The 21,668-nt window shown below is 35.6% G+C and overlaps 1 protein-coding gene across 8 annotated transcripts; it reads left to right on the top strand.

The window, feature by feature from the left end:
• Window positions 1-5,781: 5,781 nt before the first annotated feature.
• ABCG22 (ABC-2 type transporter family protein) lies at window positions 5,782-20,514 on the top strand. Of its 8 annotated transcripts, XR_016077795.1 has the most exons (12): window positions 5,782-5,939; window positions 6,549-6,954; window positions 12,148-12,221; window positions 13,071-13,306; window positions 14,885-15,040; window positions 15,227-15,410; window positions 15,937-16,245; window positions 16,474-16,758; window positions 16,833-16,996; window positions 17,297-17,450; window positions 17,680-17,732; window positions 18,507-18,583. XR_016077795.1 is itself a non-coding variant. In XM_088890594.1 (11 exons), the coding sequence occupies exons 2-10, from the start codon at window positions 6,549-6,551 to the stop codon at window positions 17,400-17,402; spliced, it is 1,920 nt and encodes a 639-aa protein (XP_088746720.1). In that variant the 5' UTR covers window positions 5,782-5,939; the 3' UTR covers window positions 17,403-17,450; window positions 18,507-18,647. The 8 variants fall into 8 exon arrangements, 7 of the variants coding, with proteins under 7 accessions (XP_088746720.1, XP_010248096.2, XP_088746719.1 ...); XM_088890594.1 differs by lacking the exon at window positions 17,680-17,732 and having other exon boundaries at window positions 18,507-18,647; XM_010249781.2 differs by lacking the exons at window positions 16,833-16,996; window positions 17,297-17,450; window positions 17,680-17,732 and adding exons at window positions 19,529-19,636; window positions 19,927-20,514 and having other exon boundaries at window positions 5,783-5,939; window positions 18,507-18,791.
• Window positions 20,515-21,668: the final 1,154 nt, after the last annotated feature.

Here is a 21,668-nt window from a genome sequence, read left to right as displayed (position 1 = left end):
ACTGATTGATTGATTGATTTGACCATGAGATTGAAAACATTGATAAAAAACCAATGTTCTAAAATTTGAACGAAGCGACATTTCTCCCTTAGTGAGACAAGTAAACTAGTGATGTCATAATAAATTAAATATTAAAATAAAAACATAGAAAATATTACAAATTTTATAAAAAACTAAGTATTTCTTAATACTTGAAAATGAGAATTATTGTGATTAATGATAAAATTAGATAAAATATAAAAAGTGAAAAAGGTAAATAAGTGTCTCATCCATAACCCATTGACCTGATAAATTAGGTCATTCATTTTATTGATACACACCATGCTTCTATTACTTATCTTTATTGCATGGGTTTTGATAAAAACACTGAAATTATTATTATCACTTTTCTTAGTTATTGTGCTATTATTATTGTTGTCATTTGAAACTACCACGTGCGGTGCATGTGAACATTTATTAGTAAAATAAGGAGTGAATACCAAAGCTTGAAAATACATGATATGCAATTTTTTTTCTTTCAACCTTGTTTACTAGCAAGAACATGTTTTCCATGTTTTTTGTTAAAAAAAAAACATGTACCATGGTCATTCATCACAATGCAATGTAGTTGACACCATGTTATACACACTTGTACTATGATGAAACAAGATTCATATAGTTGACACCATGTATTGGGACAGGGTTTAGATGATGATGACAACAAAACTTGTACCATGGTCATTCATCACAATGCAATATTCACTGAATCTTACCATAAAATTTCTTGCAACAATAGTTGAATCTTAATTCATGCATTATCTTTGCAAGGTTCAGTTTGGAAGAAGTACAAATACAAATATGTACATACAAAATATAAGATTTTGAACTATACATATTTGTATTTGTACTCTTTCCAAACGAAGCCTAAGAGTTTCTTTTAATGTAAAATCACTCAGTACAATACTGTTCTGATCATATTTGACCATTTGAGTTGGTTTTTGAGTCATGAAATGATCCTCTAGCAACATGCAACATGTGGCAAGTTATAGAGGCCATATATGGGAGGAAGAATGTTAGCCATTCAATATAAGCTTGCAACTACAAAAAAACATACGAGCAATCAAAAGTGCTTTAGTTATTTAATGCTTACTCCAATCATTTCTTATCTTTGTAGAAAAAACAATTTCCTATATGGTATTGTCCACTTGTGCTTTGCGCCTTTAAGCAATAGTGATGTTAAGGTCAACCATTTTCTTGACCAAAATGTCCTTGTTTCTTTGAATTTAGCCACTCTCTACTTTAAGGGTATAAATTGTAATTTGAATGCAGCTATTAGGTTCATTTTATTCTCTCTCATTAAACCTATATTTATGAGATCAACTCTCTTCTCTCTCATTTAATCCTATATTTAAGTTAGCTTTGTTTCTCATCATTAAATTGTATTAATTAAATTCATGAGAAAAAACTTCAATGGTATAAAAACCTATATTTTTAAAACAAACCTACAAATAATATCATTATTTTCAAGTGGTGGGTAAGTAGTACAACCATTTGAGTTAAATATGTCAACTCATTATGGCAAAATTAAATACTAAATTTTAGAAAATATATAAACATAAAAAAATCATAGAAAACTTTTGGCAGATCTAATAAGAAGTTATTTTTAATGATGGAAGAATACAGAATTTAAATTTAACACAAAAATGAAACCTTTTTCATATTGGTGTGGTAGTTTAGTGTGGTTCAGCTATTAGGGTTAAATGGATCAACCCATGATGTCATAGTTAAATAATAAAATTTTTAAAGTAGAAAAATACAAAGGATTGTGTGAATATAAAAAACTGAAAAATTTAGACAATTGTCTAATATCATATACCAGTCATATTAAACAAAAATAAGTGTGATAAACAATAATTGTTCTTGTTAATTATGTAAATGAAATACAAAGTTTAAAATCGATCTAAAAATGAAACCATTTCCCTATCTAGATAGTGAGTTAACGTTCCAAATACCATGATAAATTAAATATTAAAAATACAAATAAAAAATATTACAAAAATTTATAAAAAATAAATGTCTTTAATATTATATATTTATCATATTAAACAAAAATATGTTTGAAAAATAAGAATTATTATGATTGATGATGAAAATAACTAAAATACAAAAAAAGAAAAAAGTAAACAAATGCCTCATCCATAACCCATTGACCTAGTCAATTAGGTCATCTATTTCACCAATACACACCATGCTTTCATTACTTATCTTTATTGTGTGGGTTTTGATTAGAACACTAAAATTATTATTGTCACTTTTTTGGCTATTGTGCTATTATTATTATTATTGTCATTTAAAACTATCACGTGCAATGCAGATGAACACCTACTAGTAAAGGAGCGAGTATCAAGGCTTGAAAACACATGATATGCAAATTTTTCTTATCGTGCATCTCAACACTTTGTTTACTACCAAAAGCATGTTTTTCATGTTTTTGTTTTAAAAAACAATTTATTTCCAAACGAAATAATTTTCATATTTTTCATATTTTGTAGCTGACGCCTTATAGTTGAGACAAGGCTTAGATGATGATGATGACACTTGTACCTTGCTCATTCATCACAATGCAATATTCACTGAATCTTACTATAAAAATTGCCTTCAACAATAGACTAATCTCAATTCATACATTATCTTCCCAAGAGTAAGATCACTCAGTACAGTACTGTTATGATCATATTTGACAATTCGAGATGGGTTTTGAGCCATGAAATGATCGTCTAGTAAAATGCAACATGTGGCAAGTTATAGAGGCCTTATATTCGAGGAGGAATGTTAGCCATACAATATAAGCTTGTAAAGACAAAAACCATCCAAGCAATCAGAAGTACTTTTGCTATTTAATGCTTATTCAAATCATTCTCAATCTTTGCAGAAAAAAAAAATAATCATTTTTCATAATGATATTGTCCACTTGTGCTTTGCGCCTTTAAGCAATAGTGTTGTCAGGGTCAATCAAACAAGAGGCTTGGAAACAAAAACCAAACCAATTCCCTTTGAACTACGGCACTGCGTGGTAACAAAACAAAAACCAACCTTTCATGCCATTTAAAGCCCAAAGCTCCTTTTTGCCACCTTCTCTCTTTGTATTTATCCAACACTTCACTTCTTTTTCGACTTCTTCCTCTGAATTTATCTACTTAGATTGTCTCAGGGTTAAGGCCCTTTATCTTATTAATGTATTCATATTTGAACCAATTGAGGGTAGCTTAGTTGGTGCGTTGGATGCATTGTCCTAGTGGTGGTGTGGTTTCAAATTCTGCTATCATTATTTCTGTAAGAAAAGAATTGAGTGATCATTTGAGATTGTTGATGTAATGTTGTATTCTGCACTTAAAAAGTAGGGAATCTTATGAGAATGCCAAGCACTAATACCAAAAAAGTCTATTCATATTTGGGCATTTAGTTCAAGGCGTCAGCCCTTAGGTTAATTAATTATAACACTTCTTAAATCATTTTTGTCCATAAAATTTAGGTATTTTGCCCTGATTTCACATACCCAAAAATGAAAATATTGAAGATCATCAATACTCACACTTATCCATATTTCCAAACTGCAGTTTTGTGTCCATTTTATCCCTAAATAGTTAATTTGCAAAAGAAAATAAAATTGATTAATTTGGTCAATGACCAAGTGATTCCTCTAGTTCAACCGCTGAAACTTTTTTTTTTGTCTTTTTAACCATTTCCATTATTGATAACAATGATTCTCATTTATCACACTTTCATATGTGGCAGCTTTGTCTGATTATCAACTTAGACAATTGAACCACTTTGCCACCCCTATAGAGAAATGGTTCCATTTCTGGTAGGACTTTCAAGGCTTTGTTTGGATAAGATTTTGCTTTTGAGTTTGGGATACAAAAAACAGAATTAAGCCAAAAATTATTTTGAGCATTTAGCAACGGGTACTTTTAAAAGCATAACAATCTAAAGCCAAAACAATTTCATATTCTAAAACACAAAGCTTGGTGCCCATTTGGGAGGGTTTTCACTTTTCACACATTGCAAGGTATGGGCTCAAATGAAAACTCATGAAGCAATGTTTGGTGAAAAAGCCCGAAAAGCCAAAATAAAATGATTAGATCAAGCCCATAAATGGACGTTGGATGAAGCTGGTTTTGATAGCTTCTTCCAAGCAGCTCAATATATCAACACAATTCAATAATCAACATTAATTAAAATCCTCTCAAATGGGTTCTTAAATTGTGCTTTGTGTTTTGTGCTATAAAAAAAAAAAAAACTGAAATTTATCCAAACGCAATCTAAATCAAATTTCTTGGTGGTTTTCCTTGTGGGTGGGCAAATGTAAAGATGAAGATCAAAGTAGAAGACAAAGAAAAACTCAAAGATTGCGACGCAAAGGGCTCGCCCCCAACGGAGGGCTTTTTCCGATGTATACGCATGGAATTTTCGCTGTCGGAAATTAAGTATATTATTGGGGTGGCAAAAGAGACAATACCAAATTACCAACCAAGTTGCCTGGGTCGAAATAAGCCCCCATGAATTCATGCTCACCACAATTTCCAATCCCCCCACCCATTCTTTCTTTTCTGGTAAAAAGCGTTTTATTGCCCAACTACAGGGCAGATGTTTCAGTCCACTCATCGGGCGGCAATCACGGTTTCTATGTCATTAACATTCAATGACACCCAAAAAGAAAAGTTGATCCACTCACCCACTAACTCGACCGAGTTCACCAGGTTCCTCCCCTCATTACAAATCCCCCACTCAACTGGTCTAAGAAATTAAAACAGTTATAGCATTCTCAATTGAGCCAACTCCGTCTAAGTCCTATTCAAGCTTAGTTATAATTAATGAGCTTCCTAATGGAATCAAGGTTTTAGTTAGGGATGATGGCCTAGTATTCCATATCTTAGGGTTAAGTGAGCCTCCTTCTTTCTGTTAAAAATCCAACTGGTTTGTATTGTTATTTTATGTATGGGGTGATCATTTTCAACCCAGCCCGGAAATTCTGAGCTTGGGCGTAGGTTTTATGTTTGGATTCACCCCATTCTTATATATTATTTATGCTTAGTAATATATGTTATTTTATTTTATATTTTTTATATAAATATATTATAATATTACTCCTATTAGACATATTATATATAACATTTTATATCATTTAATATATATAATAAATTTTATACACATTTTGTGATAGATAATATATATAAAAAATAATTATTGATTCTTCACCTAACAAATTTGTCATTGTAGGTGAGAGAATCTGTCACAATAGAAGAGAGTAGTATGTGTGTTATAAGTGGGATTTTACAATAAAAAATTGTAAGATAGGATAATTGGGTAAAATATAATTTTTACTATCATGTATAAGTAGGCGAGTGACATGTAGCCCTTGTCACCGGTGCTAACCCAACCCGGCTTGGCCACGATAAACCCTATTTTTATGTCCTTCCCTTAAAAGTGTTTTTTAATTGATTTTTAATAAATTAAAACCTAACGGTAGCTACCCCTCCGCGGGATAAAAGTTTGGGGTAAAAAATAAGTGTAATAAGTCAAGCATCATTTTTTACGTTATTACGTTTAGACCGATCCAAGAGCCCGTTTGGAAGGATTGAAGTATAACGGCTTTTTGCTTTCGAAGGTGGGCCCCACACTAAATCGAGCGAGCCCCAAATGGGCTATGTATTTTTCTGTTTTCTGTAGGTAGACGTCTCAACAGTGGAAAATATGTACTTAAAACATATATATAAATATGTATTGTTATTTTGTTACGAAGGTGGGGGTACCTTGGTAATTCTAATCAACTTGGCTCTTATAAGAAGAAAGAGAAGCAAGTTGGAGAGTGTTAAGAGTTGCATGTTGGCTTCAAAGGCAGCGCTTCTTTCAGCTCTTCAATCTCCCTCTTCTTTGAATTCCCTTTTCTTCACCAAAAGGTATTTGATTGAGATCCCAAGCTCTTCCTCCTTTTCGTTCCAAACTGCAGTAACTGAGTTGTATACTGTCTCTCTCTCTTTTCTAGCAAAGATAGTAGTCTCTCTCTCTCTCTCTCATCTCTTTTTCTTCTTCAAAATATTTATTTTCATGTTTCAGTTTATACCCAAAACACAAGAAACATTCAAAGAAATGTGGCTTACACTTTATGGGTTCTTCTTATTCTTATTGCTTTAGCATTTCTCTGTAAACCCAAAGAAGAAGTTCTACGTACGGAATTGATATGTTGAGCAACAGAAAAGTTCTGAAAAAAAAAAAATAACTGAAGCCAGAAATGTATTTCAGTTTGGACCTGTTTGTGTATTGCTTAAATTGTGTAGAAACTTATCTACGTTCTATATATAAATACGAAAATAAAGAAGAAGAAGAAGAAGAAGGAAAGAAAAGATTTGGTTAGGAAGCTTTAGTTGTTTTGTGTTGATGTTTTATTTTCCACAGTTGGGTTTATGGATTTTATCATTTTGAAACACAAGGTGACGCGTATATCTTAGATTAAGAGTTAAGGTTTTAGTCTAATTTGGGTGTTAATTATTTCATTGTTGATGATGAAGATGGATTCAACGACGACGACGGGACTGCCGAGGACAAAATCAGATCAGTTACTGGAGATAATGGCGAGGAAGTCTCCCAGTAGAGGCCTGTCGAGCGAGGTCATCGCAGAAGCAGCGGAAACTGCATCGAGCCTGTCGAGGAAGTCGAGCTTTGGGAAGCGAATGACAGCAGCTTCGCCGGGGCGCAGTGGGGGTGGCGGTGGTGGTGGTGGTGGCGGAAGGACGCACATAAGGAAGTCGAGGAGCGCCCAGCTGAAGCTGGACTTGGACGAGGTGAGCAGCGGGGCGGCACTCAGCCGGGCCTCCAGCGCCAGCTTGGGCTTATCTTTCTCCTTCACTGGCTTCACCGTTCCTCCTGAAGACATCGCCGATCTCAGAGGCTTCAGTGACATCGACGATGAAATCCGTAAGCACATTAATTTCTCTTCTTTGTCCTTTTTTCCCTTGTTTTCATGGGCTGGGGATGGGCAACAAGAACACAGACAAAAGCTGGGGCTCAGGCCTGTCCACGTACTTCACTCACGAGGTTGGGATCACGGCTCAAATCTAATAGATTGTGTTTGGTAAATCGATCTGAAGCCCAAAACCTTACAATAGCTTTGAGCTCAAATCCATGAAAATTTGCTTCTTCTACTATTTGATGGATTGGTTTCAAGTAAAAAAAATGGTTTTTTAATCTTTTTGGAATGGTTTTTAATTTAAAAAATATTTAATTTGAACGAATTAAATACACCCAAATTAACTTAAAAATGATTCTTAAAATCAGAAAACTCATCAGAATGGGATGTCTAAATGCATGCCAACACAGCCTGAACCAAACCAGCCAAGGATGTACAAGCCAGTCATCAGCATGGGCCATGGCCAGTGGCCACCCTCTAGGGCTGCTGCTGGAGAAAAGTTGGGTTATAATTTAATTTCAAGAATAAATATTATGTCCAACATGCTTAATATATTATATATTATTTTTAAAAGGATATTATGCAATCTATATTTTTAAGGAAATCCCTGTATTTTTATCCAATATTTTTGAAAAGCTATAATATTTATTTATTATACATTTTTTTGAAAAAAAAATATTTTTCTATTTCCTTAAATAAAAATAATAATTCAACATCTAATATATGCTTTGTTAAATTATGAAAAATAAAATTTACTTGACTGGGACCCTTTCAGTCCTAGACCTTGACTCTGGCATGTGACATGTGTGACTAATGGACCTAAACCATATCCCTAGCCTGAATTTCTATGTAGGAGAGTGGTCATGATCACAGGAAAATTGGAGGATTGAAATCTCTCTATCTCTCTCTTAATCAATTTTCTTCCCATCTGTAATAGTGGGAGTGTCTCTATCCCTTCAACCGTCCTCTATGAGAATAATGATAAAAGAGATGGCCAACAATGGAGGGAAGGTTGAAGCCACAGCTGGCCAACAAGTGGTAGACCATTGAGTTGAGACATCTCTCTTTCTGTCTCTCTGGGTCATAGTCTCATAGCCTTCAAATTTGGTTTCGCCAAATGTCCGCAATGTTAACTACTTCATCTTTCCACGTGAAGTGATTTGGGGCTATGATTATGAGCGATAGTTTTTTGGGAGAATACCCAATCAGCCTAGATCAGAATTTTATAGCCCTATAGTATAGAAAAAATACATTCTGACCATGAATTGATGTCAAATTCACGGACAGGATGTGATTTATAGGAGGGGAAAGGGCTAATAATAGGGGGGACTGGAATTCAGAATTCTGCATCCGGTGTATTCATGCTTTTTCCGTAGTTTTTTTTTCTAGTGAGTGGCGATAATTGATCACTAGTCATGTGTAGGAATGGTACAGAACCTGACTAGACGTGTGGAGCCCGGAACTTGCCACATGTCAATGTACTAAGAATCAGGACCAACCATTGAATGGGTCCCTGCTAAATATTTAACAGTATCAAAATCGATTTGAACCATCAGATTACTCTTAACCGTTTAATTTGATCATTCTTTGTTAATTAAGTTACATTTTCCTTTTTTATTTTATTTATCATCATGTATGAACCTTTTTTTAAGTATCTTTTCATATATTTTTGGGCTCAGTTTGGAAGGATTATAAATATAAATATGTAGAGTGCAAAACTTTATATTTTATATTATTTTAAATACATTTCTATTGTATATATTTGTATTTGTATTCTTTTCAAACTGAGCCTTAAGCTGTATTTGATTGTGGTAAAATTTTATTTGTACTAATATAAATACAAGAGAATGCAAATGAAAAAAATGCAAATTCTCATTTAATTTTGTTTTGAGTTTTACTTTATTTTGCTTCATATCTTAATATTCTCCATTTGTACTGCATTCAAATAAAATAAGCTAAAATTTGAAACAAAAATATGTCAAAATTTACACTCAAATTATTTGCACTAGCATAATTTTGCATCAATGCAAATTTATTTGCATTGCAATCAAACACAGCCTATATATATATATATATATATATATTAGATGAGCTGATTACAAGTTTTGTAACCCATAACTTTCCATAAGGCTGTGTTTGAATCTGACCAAGCTAGCTGGGCCAGCTTGAAGATAGCAAATTTCCTCAAAGGAGGAAGTCAAGTCTTCATTTCTGCTTGTTTAAGTATCATTTCATACAAATTATCAAATGCTTGTAATCGCTCTTGGCTTGATACTTCCTTCTATGATTTTGAAAATCGGACTGAACAGTCGGACTGGTTGTTGATTTAGGAATTGGTCATGGTTTCAGGTCTGATTTTGAATCCCAAAACCAGGTTTCAGACTGTTTGACCCGGGAATCAATTAATGGTTAAAACGGTTTAATTTCTGATCTAGTTTTTAAAACCATGCCTCCATCTTTGATTACTGGCTACATATGTCTGTGCCAAGGATAATACTACAATATTGTAGGGAAGGCCTAGACATGTAATAAATGGAATTCGAATCAACTGAACGCTTTACCTGTGGAGGAGGCTGCGGGGCGGGACCAATGATAATGCCCCCAGAGCAGTGAAAAAATATATGGGGCCCACACTAAGAAGTTGAATGGTTGTAGGCCCCATGTCTTTTATGACTGATTATTGTGGCTTTTTTCGAACAACTCTTGTTAATCTTATCTATACTACTAATGAAAGAGCGAATAATCCCATTTTCTGAATTTTTTATTAGACATTTTTATCCCTTATCTAAGCAACATACAACTGACATAAAAAATGACATATGTGTCTTTTACTCTCATTCCAAAAACTGTCCACTTATAACAGTTAAGAAACTGTCCACTTATAACTGTTCACTCATAACAGTTAAGAAATTGCCCACTTATAACTATTTAAAAATTGTCCATGAATTGTAAATAGTTTTGTCTTGGAGATACTGTTATGTGCAAATGCACATACATGTTTACTAGTCTTTAATAAATGTCTATGAAGGTAAACATGCACAATGACAAAAAGCATTAGCTGCAAAATGGTTTTAAAGGCATCGTTCACTTTTTGTCAAATTATTTATTCGAGTAAATGCATTTATTCATGTTCTTTTATTTTTCATGTAAATAAAGTAATGACCATTTTAGTCATAATAACTTGTTATTAAGGGGGCGTTTTTTCAAATTTTGAGAGGGGGGAAAGTTGGCCAATGGGATTTTGGTTTCAATTGACCAAGAATCCCATTTTCTTTTTTAAGATTTATGTGGGGACTAGGGAAAGTTTGTTTTACTGAGTACCACTTACCCGGGTAAGTGATACCCATCTCTTAGGTGGGTAAATAACTTTCCCACCTAGGGGGAAAGTTGCCAACACTTGAATGGGACAAAAATGCCCCTTTTAATAATGGATTTCTATGACCAAAATGGTCATTGCCTTATTTACATGAGAAATAAAAGAACATGATAAATGAACTTACCCGAATAAGTGTTTTCTAGGAAAAACTTACTCAAGGTAATTGCATTTACCCAGGTAAGTAATTTATCAAAAAGCAAACAGGGCCTAAAAGGGACATCCCATCTAAGTATTGGCAATTTTCCCCCTAGATGGGAAAGTTATTTACCCACCTAAGAGATGATACCACTTATCTGGATAAATGATACTTAGGAAAATAAACTTTCCCCAGTCCCCACATAAATCTAAAAAACGAACATGGGTTCCTTGGTCAATTGGACCAACTTTCCCCCTCTCAAAATCCAAAAAACAAACGGCCCCTTATGGTGACAATGCAGATACGATTTAGATAAGTTGTTTGGGTTTTTCCAAAGCTTCTAACTTCTTAATCTATATAGCCTAAAACAGGTTATGTCTAATCGTAATAAACCCATAATCTTTAGTAACACGGCACACATGAGGGGCGTGTTTGGTATTGTGATATTGCAGAGCCTTTTTGCCGTCACATAAGTGTCATGTGGGCGTTTTGAGTTTACAAAACAAAACTCCATGTGATCGGGGAGAACACGTCTGCGCCCCACTGAGGGCACCCTACAAATGCCCCACATGCCCATCTCAGCTTGTATTGGGAACATCTCCTATGTGCATAGTTGGGATACATTGTGGGGCATTTGTGGGGTGCATATGTAAATTCGTGATTGGATTGATAAAGTACAAAGATTTGTTCTGCTATTTACCTCAAATTATGTGAAACTAGACCTGTTCACGGGCTGGGTAAGCTGACGGGCTGGCCCGGCCTGATCTAAGTCGGGCTTGGACAAGATTTCAGGCCCGCGGGCTCAGGCTCGGGCCCAACTTGATAATATATTATATTAATAAAAATATATTTTATATAATAAAAAATCATATATATAATATTTTTCTTCTCTTTTTTCAAGTAATAATGAGACTTTTCATTATTTTTTAGGTTTTGAGGTCTTTTAGTATAAATGAAACAACTTTTAATTGAATTAAAAAGAAAATTCTTTTTTTTTTCAAATTTCTAATCGGACTCGGTCTCAGGCTCGAGCTTCGAGCTTTATAATCGAGCTGGGCTCAGGCTCAAGACCTAGGCCCAATGGTTGGACTGGGCTCGGGCCTGAACATTTTTTGTTAATGTAAAGGTAAAGTCTGGCCCGAACCCGGCCTGGGCAATGAACAGGACACCACCTTTCAAGGTAACCTTTTGAATGCTATCTAGTGGTGCGTATTAGATTTATTTATGGACCGAGCTTCGGATTTAATTTTACACTGCTTCAAATGTTAGGTACGTACATTCAAATTTGGCAAAAACTATAAGTCTGAGCGCAGCTATGAATAAATCTAGTAAACAACAATAAATAATTGTAATATTTTAGTAGGTATTCCGTATCCATACCTTTTTTTTATTTTAATATTTAAATCAAGTACTACCAAAAAATAACAAGGTGAGTGCAAACGGCTTGAACTCACCTTGTAATAATTGTGTCAAGTCCCACGTTATGACTTGTGACCTTACAGAGATGATTTTACAATGAAGGAAAAGATACGAAAACCTATACAAAGTTTGGTTTTGGAGAACATCGTAAGTCCACTTCATTTAAGAATGTCAGATCACCATGGCATATATCGCAGAAGTACTTCTAGCCTGGTACAACAAGCTCCAGCGTTTGTGCTTTTTGACTTACGGAAGACTGTTTCCTTGCAGCTGAGGACATTGAGGCCGGGGCCAGCACTCGGAAGAAAGTTACCATGGAGCACACATTGCCCATATATCTCAAGGTAATGGTGGTTGTAAAGGATGGTAATTCTCCTTTTCCCTTGTTTAATTCCTGAATTCATCAAGTTATTTTGTGTCAGACGGGAAGGCTCACTTTGTCTGCGGTGCAAATTTAATTTGCACTGGTGTAAATGTATGAGTGCAAATAGGCTGCGTACGTAAATTGTGATTTGTTTTTGCTTTAGATTTGACTTTGTCTTAGAAGTAAGATAAAAAAAGTAAAATGTAATGACTTGCAGACACAGCGGAAAGGACACGAGATTTTACAGGAATCATGGAACCCATTGAACATGGCTGTAGTGGCCAGGTTCAGTTGCAAGGCTTTTCCCCTCTTAATTTCGGAGTTCCATTAATATTTTCCCCTTATTACACTCTAGTTCTGGTCTGGTCGAGGTTATAAAATGACTGGTGGGTCCTACTGTGGATCCCAATGTGAAGCAATGCACACCAAATTTATAGAGCCTCAGGTAGTGTTTGTTTGTATTGAATGGACCTCTAAGGCTTGATAAAATGACTGGTGGGTCCCATGTCTTTTATTCTTATATATCCAAACTCTCTCTCTCTCTCTACTAGTAAACCATTTTCTTCCCTTTCTTCCTTCTATTTTTTTCTTTATCTAAAAAAAAAAAGAAGACCACCCACAAATTAATAGGGGTATCACATGTAAAACAAGCCTTTTTTCAAATATCATAGTTTAACATTTAGATATTCAAACAGCTCAAGTGCATTTGAAGGTCAAAAAAGTTTAATAACAAAATTCTGGCCACTCCCATCATGTGAGTGACAAATCATATTATTGTGGGAATTTTTTTTATGCATTGACTAAGACCATTTTTTCCCTTCTGATGCAGTTTACAGATGTGACATACAAAGTAATTCTAAAAAGTGTGAGGACAACAGTAGAAAAGGATATCTTAAATGGGATTACAGGATCAGCAAGCCCAGGAGAAGTTCTAGCATTAATGGGTCCATCAGGCAGCGGCAAGACCACCCTTCTTAATCTTCTTGGTGGAAGATTAAATGAATCTGCACCTGGTGGCTCAATTACTTACAATGAGAAACCATATTCCAAGTCTCTAAAACGCAGGTAGGATTTCAGCATCTCAGTTTAGAATTTTGACTTGAAAAAAAAAAAAATCATGAGAGAAAGTAGATTAAGATGATTTTATGGCATGCATAGAAAACCATTGACAGCAGACATAAGAAAAAGTGATCTGTTGCAAGTTAAAGCGACTGGGGTAGAGCAAAAAGGACATGGGTCAAAATAATAACAAATAATTTAAGTGTTCCTAATTTTAACAATAAATACGACACTAAATAGTATAGAATGTTGAAACAGGATTCATATAGCCAACCCCATATAGTTGCGATTTGAAAAATAATAAAATCTCAATTCAGTATATGTTAAAACTAATTGGATGATAATCAGACTCTTATGAGTTACCATACCTTCTTGTATCATAATCAGATGCTTATAATGAAAACCAAACAAAAAGAAGTATGAAGCTTATTAAAAAAAAGAAGAAGAAGCATGAAGCATCAAGTAATTCGTGTACTGCCAAAAACCAAATGCTATAACAGTCAATAGAGAATAATACAGATCTGGTTTGGCAATTTGTGCCTATGTCCATGGATGAACCTTTATGATGTTCCACTTTATCAATGGATGAACCTTTATCAAGTAAATGGATAATTTATACATGATAAAGAAAATACCTAAAATACACCTACATGAATAATGTAAGATCAAGATCCCTTCAAATTAGGGTTACAAAGAATCTCAACTACATTGAGCTCGGGTTAGAGTTCAGACCCATTGAAAATTTGACAAAATCCCAACCCAATCCGACCCAAATTGCACCCCTACTTGGAGTGCAGTGCATGCCTATTGAACCAACCATTCTGTTCATTCCCCAGGATCCAAATTATAAACTATTGGAAATTTCTTGATCTGTCCACTTCCATGTGATAGTCATAACCATACAATTTAAATCCCACAAAATGGGGATACCATCTAGAAAACAAAGTAGCCATGAGGATGGAAATAATTAATAATTACATTGTTATTCTGTAGTATGTCATTGTATAAGAACTTCATTATATCTATTTAACCTCTGTTTGTTTGGGGTGCAAATTTAAACCAAGTACAAAATATGCACCCTGTTCAGTTTTTCATCCGTTTGTTTGTAATTACAATTAGCACTCCTGTTTGTTTCAAATTTTGTATTTTTCATGGCACTCATTGGCAGTGCAAATTTTACATCTCAAATACTGATGCAAAATTTGCACCACCTCCTCCTACCTCAATTCTCTCTCATATAAAGTGGAGGTCACATCATCCTGCTTCCTAGGTTACTCCCAAGCAAATAATCCTGCTCCTGCCTTCATTCTCTTTCATATAAGGTGGGAATCACAACATTTTACTTCTCACAAGCAAATAAGACAGAATCCAATCTGAAGCAAAAGTAAACCAGGATTTACCCTCAGACTATTTGCACTCCCATGCATTTACAATGCAGATGAAATTTGTACTGCAAATAAACTGAGCCTTAGTAGGTAATACTACTATTACTTGTAATATTTTCTGAGGTAAATACTGGATCCAACCAAACAGGTGAAAATTAGAGGGGGGAAAATGTTATTGCTTAACGTGAATCACATGCAGGATAGGATTCGTGACTCAAGACGACGTTCTATTTCCTCACCTTACAGTAAAAGAAACATTAACATATGCCGCTCTTTTGCGACTGCCAAAGATGTTGACAAAACAACAGAAAGAAGAACGGGCCATGGATGTCATCTATGAGCTTGGATTAGAGCGGTAATTCTTCTGTTCTCTGCCATCACTTAATCTAATTAGGAGTACATAACAATGAAGATTGAACAGCTATTCTTCTGAGGATCATTCATGGGTTATGACAATTCATAACTTATGGAGATATTTCTGACTGGTGACTATTTTTTTTTCTACTGACTAAATTTTGAGTGCTTGAAATGTTGTCTCTAGGTGCCAAGACACCATGATTGGGGGCTCCTTTGTGCGTGGAGTTTCAGGTGGTGAGAGGAAAAGAGTGTGTATTGGCAATGAGATTATAATCAACCCTTCTCTGCTTTTCCTTGATGAACCAACCTCTGGCTTGGATTCAACAACAGCTCTAAGGATAGTTCAAATGTTGCATGACATAGCAGAGGTATGCAGAATTTGGATGTAAGGACATTGTACTTAAAGTTTTGTGAACTTGGCCCAAGTCAACCATGAGTTGAATTGAGTTCTAGCGCAAATCAGTTTTCCTTGGGCACAAAAATGTGGACTTCAGAATGCACAAAATTTTAAGCAGACAACCTTGAATTCATTCAAAATATGAATGATTGAGCCTTCATAGTCCCCAGTTAGAATTGGTAAACCTTGATCAAAGGCAATTCTCATCATTTGGCCCATGCAAAAGAAATCATCAGTTATATATCATGAATAACTGGTTATAATTGCACCACATGAGACCTGAAATGGAGTCAATTCAAGTTCAAAATGAGTGTTTCAGTAGTTTCATCCCATTCCAATTTATGCAGAGAAAACCAAAAAAATGAACCCAATAATCAATTCTGAAAAAAAAAAGTTATGCTTAGTAAAATAGAAGCAATGCAGTAGTTTGTTGGAAGGTTATCTGGTTATATTTTGTCCTTGAACTCATTATAGCACTGTTTCAATCTTAATGGTAGGCCGGAAAAACAGTAATAACCACAATCCATCAGCCATCCAGCAGACTATTCCACAAATTTGACAAACTGATCCTTCTCGGGAAAGGGAGCCTGCTATACTTTGGAAAGGCATCAGAAGCAATGGTTTATTTCTCGTCCATAGGATGCTCCCCACTTATAGCCATGAACCCGGCAGAATTTTTGCTAGATCTTGCCAATGGAAACATAAATGATGTTTCTGTACCATCAGAACTAGAGGATAAAGTGCAGATGGGAAATTTGGAAACTGAAACAAGGAATGGGAAGCCATCTCCAGTAGTTGTGCATGAGGTAAAAAGTTGTATTTGAATCTCCAAAGGACATGATCTCTCTAAAAATAACAGAATTTAATTCACTTGGAATATTAGAAGCTGAAATCTTACTTTAAGTCTATACCAACATTTAGAAAATCAAGTTCTCGTCAATTTTTATGCTAAATTGTCACGGACATAATACGTCATTCTTGCAGTAACTAGAAAATACTAGGTTCTGACTGTCGCTTATGCTGGATGGAAACAGTACCTTGTGGAAGCCTATGAGACACGAGTTGCAGAGGAGAAAAAGAAGCTTACGGTGTCAATCTCCATTGATGAAGAACTTATATCAAAGGTATCTTCTCCAAGACGAGAATGGGGGGCAAGCTGGTGGCAACAGTACTCCATCCTATTCTGGAGAGGCCTGAAAGAAAGGCGCCATGATTATTTGAGTTGGTTGAGAATTACTCAAGTTCTTGCTACTGCAACTATCTTGGGTTTGCTGTGGTGGCGATCAGATTCTAAGACCATGAAAGGAATGCAAGATCAGGTAATGACAATATAAGTTCTCAAACTTGTTGAATTTATCACCAAATTGACTAACCACAATCAAATATTTCTCAGCCAAGAAAGAGGCTACAAAACCCATCAAATGACCAACCTAGTAGGATGAACTTCAAAGTCAAAGTGCTGGTTGTACAGGCTCTTGTTCCATCTCTGAACTCTTCAATGCTCCCCCACCAACCCATCACAAGCACAGCTGGCATGACTCTAGTGGAAATCTTGAGGTGGTCCACAAACCTCAAATGTTACATGACATTATGTGGATTTGGGCGGAGTGGTTTCTAAAGGGTAATCTGGCCTACTTTGAGGTGCCACTGTGTCAGCCCTTCATGACTCCATCAAAGTCATCATTTCATAGCAATTTATTTTAGTATTTGCCATTGGCCTTTGCTTTTTTGTCTTCTAATATGCTGATTTGCAAAGAATTCATTTATGCGGTCAGTTACTACTAAGATTGCTCTCTGATGCCATTTTAGTAGTATACAAATGTTTAATAGTGTCAAATGTCTACATCTATGTACTAGTGCTTCCAACCCACAATCAAACTGGCCCATCACCCGACCAGAATTCCAAGTTGTTTCACCACTGCTTGCCTGCAAAAAACTGTTGGCTTGGTCAGCAATCCAGTGACCCAGATGGTTGAGCAGCTGAACCATTTGACCGGTCAGCGAATCACGGGTTAGATATTAATTCTCTTTTTTCTGTTTTTGTATTTTTATCCATTTCTATAATTAATAACACTTATTTATCACATTTATTTTTGTTTAATATGATGAATATATAATATTAGGCATATGCCCAGTTTTTTCTATGAGTTTTCTATATGTTTCTGTAATTCTTTGTATTTTTATCTGTTTTATATTTTTATTATTTAATTATGACACCACAATTGACCCATTTGACACAGATAGTTGAACCACTGATCAGCCACCCAAACGGAAAAGCGGGTTCTGTTTCTAGGTCAGATTTAGATACACTGCTATGGATAGATTTGATTGGAAAAGCTGCTGCCTCTTGCTTGAGAGATTCTGTAGTCTAGAATGTTAGTCCTACCATGATCTGTAAATGAGATGTCAAAGACAGATCAAAATCGTATACATACTTGCAGACCACACATGGATTGATATTCATACATGTATTTACAACAGAAAAAAGGATTACAAATCTTTCCAACCATTTTGGTTCATTTAATCCCATCTAGGCAAATATCTCCTTGGAGCATGTATTTCTGATTTTTTTTCTAAATACCCCACTAAACGTTTTTTTGACTTTTCCCCTGTATGCTGTAATTATATAGCTCTGAGTCTCTCACTTTGATCTAGGTGATTTTTGTTTGAGCACCAATTTGGAGCTACTTTTAAGATCCTTAGGATGCATTTCTTTCTGATTTTGTCCTTACTAGTCTTGGCACCAATATGTTTAACCATTTCATCTCATCTATACTTGACTTATGCTGCTACGTTGATATGTGCTATGCATATGTTATTTGTTAAGTTGCTGCATTATGTGGCACAAACAATATGAGCATTAAGGGAACAACTGCATTTTGAAGCAGGACTAAACCTAAATAAAATTATTCATGGACATTGTACAGTGTGCCACTAGTTGGTAACTTGACCCAACACCATGGAAAGCAAAACTGAGAATGAAGCAAAAGATATTCTATTGTGTTAAAATTGGATACAGAAACAAGTGCAAATTTAATCTGATCTACATTATCTTCTTTAACTGCAGGCGGGGTTGCTGTTCTTTATTGCTGTCTTCTGGGGCTTCTTTCCTGTTTTCACAGCGATCTTTACATTCCCTCAGGAGAGAGCTATGCTAAGCAAGGAAAGAGCAGTAGACATGTACAGGCTAAGTGCCTATTTCATTGCTAGGACAACAAGTGATCTCCCACTTGACCTCTTCCTACCCATACTGTTCCTTCTTGTTGTCTACTTCATGGCAGGATTGAGGCTGAGTGTTGGTCCTTTCTTCCTAAGCATGCTGACAGTGTTTCTCTGCATTGTAGCAGCTCAGGTAAGTCTTTTTCGCAGTTAACTAATTCAAACATAAAAGGATTGGCATGATGTACTCAACCAGGACCAACCTAGCTGCTTTAAGCATTGAAACTAGGAACTTGAATGGGGGAGGGGATGCGAAGTGTTTAGTGTAGCCACATATCCAGAATCATAGACCAAGCTAGCATGTTAATCCAAACTTTTGCCAACCAAATTGGACAAAGCAGACAGGTCAAGCCCATCTGATCAGGTCAATGTAACATCTGAATAAAACAAAGTAAAAGAAACACATGATGGAAATAACAGAGAATGGGTTACATGCCCTTTTTATTTGGAAAGGGCAGATTAAATAATCAGATACATACATATATAATGGCTCACCAGCTCTTGACCACATTGACCTAGCCTGACCACACATCTTCCTTGACTTGCAGATTGGCATTTGATCACCATGTATGTTACTGTGCATGCAAATTCCTATAAAGGACAACATAGTATATGTAGAACCCATTTGGGAGGGCTGAAGCTTTGGTTGAGTTGCTCTTGCAGAGCTGCTTTGGAGAAACCACTAAAGAAGCTTTATAGAAAACCCAATATTGGGCTAAAAGATAGCTAATCTGGGCATTCCGCATTTCTCACCAAACATTGCTTGAAGGCTTTCCGGGTGGGGGTTCACCTTGCAAATCCAAAAGAAGCCCTCCCAAACAGGCACATAAGGTTTCCTGATACCAACAGTTGACAAACTTGCAATGGCAGGGTCTTGGACTGGCTATTGGTGCTACACTTATGGATGTGAAGAGGGCAACAACTCTGGCTTCAGTAACAGTGATGACCTTCATGTTGGCTGGTGGGTTCTTTGTGAAGGTATGAATGTGCCATTGAAACTATAATACCCTGGGTTATTTTTCAATTTTTTTTGGTAATAAGGTTATTTCTCAAATTCTACTATACTCTAACATAGGTGAAGGAAACAGCTTGGTCCATTCATAAGATGGATAATCGTTGCCTGTTTCCTAGCACATTATCTGATAACAACATTATCCCCCCCGCCCCCCCAATCCCAAGTCTCCTGTATTTTTTGTTTATGCACCGACTTAATTTCAGTTTTTGCAGGAATATCTAAGAAACTGATACCAATTTCTATGATTTTGCAGAGAGTTCCGGTGTTTATATCATGGATCAGGTATATCTCTTTCAACTACCATACATACAGGCTTCTTCTCAAGGTGCAGTATGAACACATAACTCCTGTTGTAAATGGAATGAAACTGGACAATGGATTGTGGGAAGTTGGTGCCCTTGTTACTATGGTTTTTGGGTACCGTCTCTTGGCATACCTTTCTTTGCGGAGAATGAAACTCCAATATGGAGCCTGAAAACAAGGGAGATTTTTGGAAAGGACCACATATCGAAATCTATTTGCACATTTCACTCTTCAGAGAACCATCTAATTGACAAGTTCACTCATACAAGTTCAGAGAAGAGACAAAAACAAGGACAAATGAAACAACTGTTTCAAGTTTTCCACTTCTAATGAGTGTACATTCATCCCATGTATGAAAAGAGCATGCGTATGTCATGACCAGGCATGCTGAAAATCTTACTGAAAGTAGAGAACCCATAAGACTGGTTTTGGATCATCTTCCACATTTTGTCAATGGAAGGTTCCCTTTTGAGATCATTAGATTAAAACATGTTGTTCAAACCAGAACTTCAAAGAAACGTTTTTTTTTTTTTTGTTTTGAACATGTCTTCTGTGTACTTGTTTTAATAACCAATCTGTTTCCAAAACAGATAGTTTTGATTCGTTTTTGAAATTCACAAGAAGAAAAAGTAATTCACATTGAAGAACACCTGGTTAGAAAGTATTCTCAAATTGCACACGGTACCAGGTGAAAAGCACATCAAAAGAATACCTAGAATAACTAAAACAGTGCAGAACAACCCTAGTGTTGTTGAAACATAACACTAAGCAAACCGGTATGTGTTTCACTTCAACCTGACACATTTAATCGAAAATTTATAAATGCACTCCCAATTCTACTATAGACTCACTCAACTTACTTAGACTTGCTTGAGATTCAAGATATTCTGATTTCTGAACGGAAAAATCCAGGAAAATAACCATAATGGAGAAGGAAAGATGAAGAAGAGGAACAAGAACAAAAATCGAAGTCATTGCAACAATTGTCACTGTTGCTTCCTTTTCTAATAACAATGAATAACATGAAAAAAATGTACTCTGAAAGGTGAAAGCTTACCAAATATCATTGTGGTCACACCCTTTGCACATGTGCATGGGGAATATCTCCCATAAATAAAAGGGGTTTTTACCGTTCAGTCCACCCCAGAAATCCTAGCTCAACCATACAGTTCAGGGTAGGTGCTAGCTTGAAATTGATGCCAATTCATGGGCAGGTATGGGTGTTATAGGTGGAGCTGTTTATAAATTTGAATTGTTGTAGGTCTGCAGTTCAAATCAGAATTGTGAGGGGGAGTGCAATTTAAAAATCTCTAAATAAAAACATACAAATATCGAATGTCTCCAAATAAGAATTTAGGATCTGCTTCTAGACATCCCATCATGTATTTGGAACATCTCCGATGAATAATAGTTTGGAAGGAGTACAAGTACAAATATATAGAGTGCAAAACCTTATATTTTGTATCATTTTGTATATATTTGTATTTGTACTCCTTCCAAACTGAGTCACAGGGACAAGTATAAGAGGTGTTCCCAATGTGCAACTAGTTGGAGTGAGGAGTGCTTTATGAGGAGCAGATCTGCATTCTACCAAGGGGGCGTTCTTTGTTGGTCAATGGGATTTTGATTCCCATTTACCAAGAATCCCATGTTATTTTTTCAAATTTACGTGGGGACCAAGAAAAGTTTATT

Source organism: Nelumbo nucifera, chromosome 6, assembly GCF_055504915.1.
Source record: "Nelumbo nucifera cultivar China Antique chromosome 6, China Antique-T2T, whole genome shotgun sequence".
Classification (NCBI taxonomy): Eukaryota; Viridiplantae; Streptophyta; class Magnoliopsida; order Proteales; family Nelumbonaceae; genus Nelumbo; species Nelumbo nucifera.
This window is presented reverse-complemented; position numbering and strand designations above follow the sequence as displayed.

Bases quoted from the DNA above. Each gene is read 5' to 3' on its own strand.
- ABCG22 (XM_010249781.2), top strand. From the start codon at position 6,549: ATGGATTCAACGACGACGACGGGACTGCCGAGGACAAAATCAGATCAG. The intron at 16,759-18,506 runs GTAATGACAATA...CTTTAACTGCAG, and splicing joins TGAAAGGAATGCAAGATCAG to GCGGGGTTGCTGTTCTTTAT. The intron at 19,637-19,926 runs GTATGAATGTGC...ATGATTTTGCAG, and splicing joins CTGGTGGGTTCTTTGTGAAG to AGAGTTCCGGTGTTTATATC.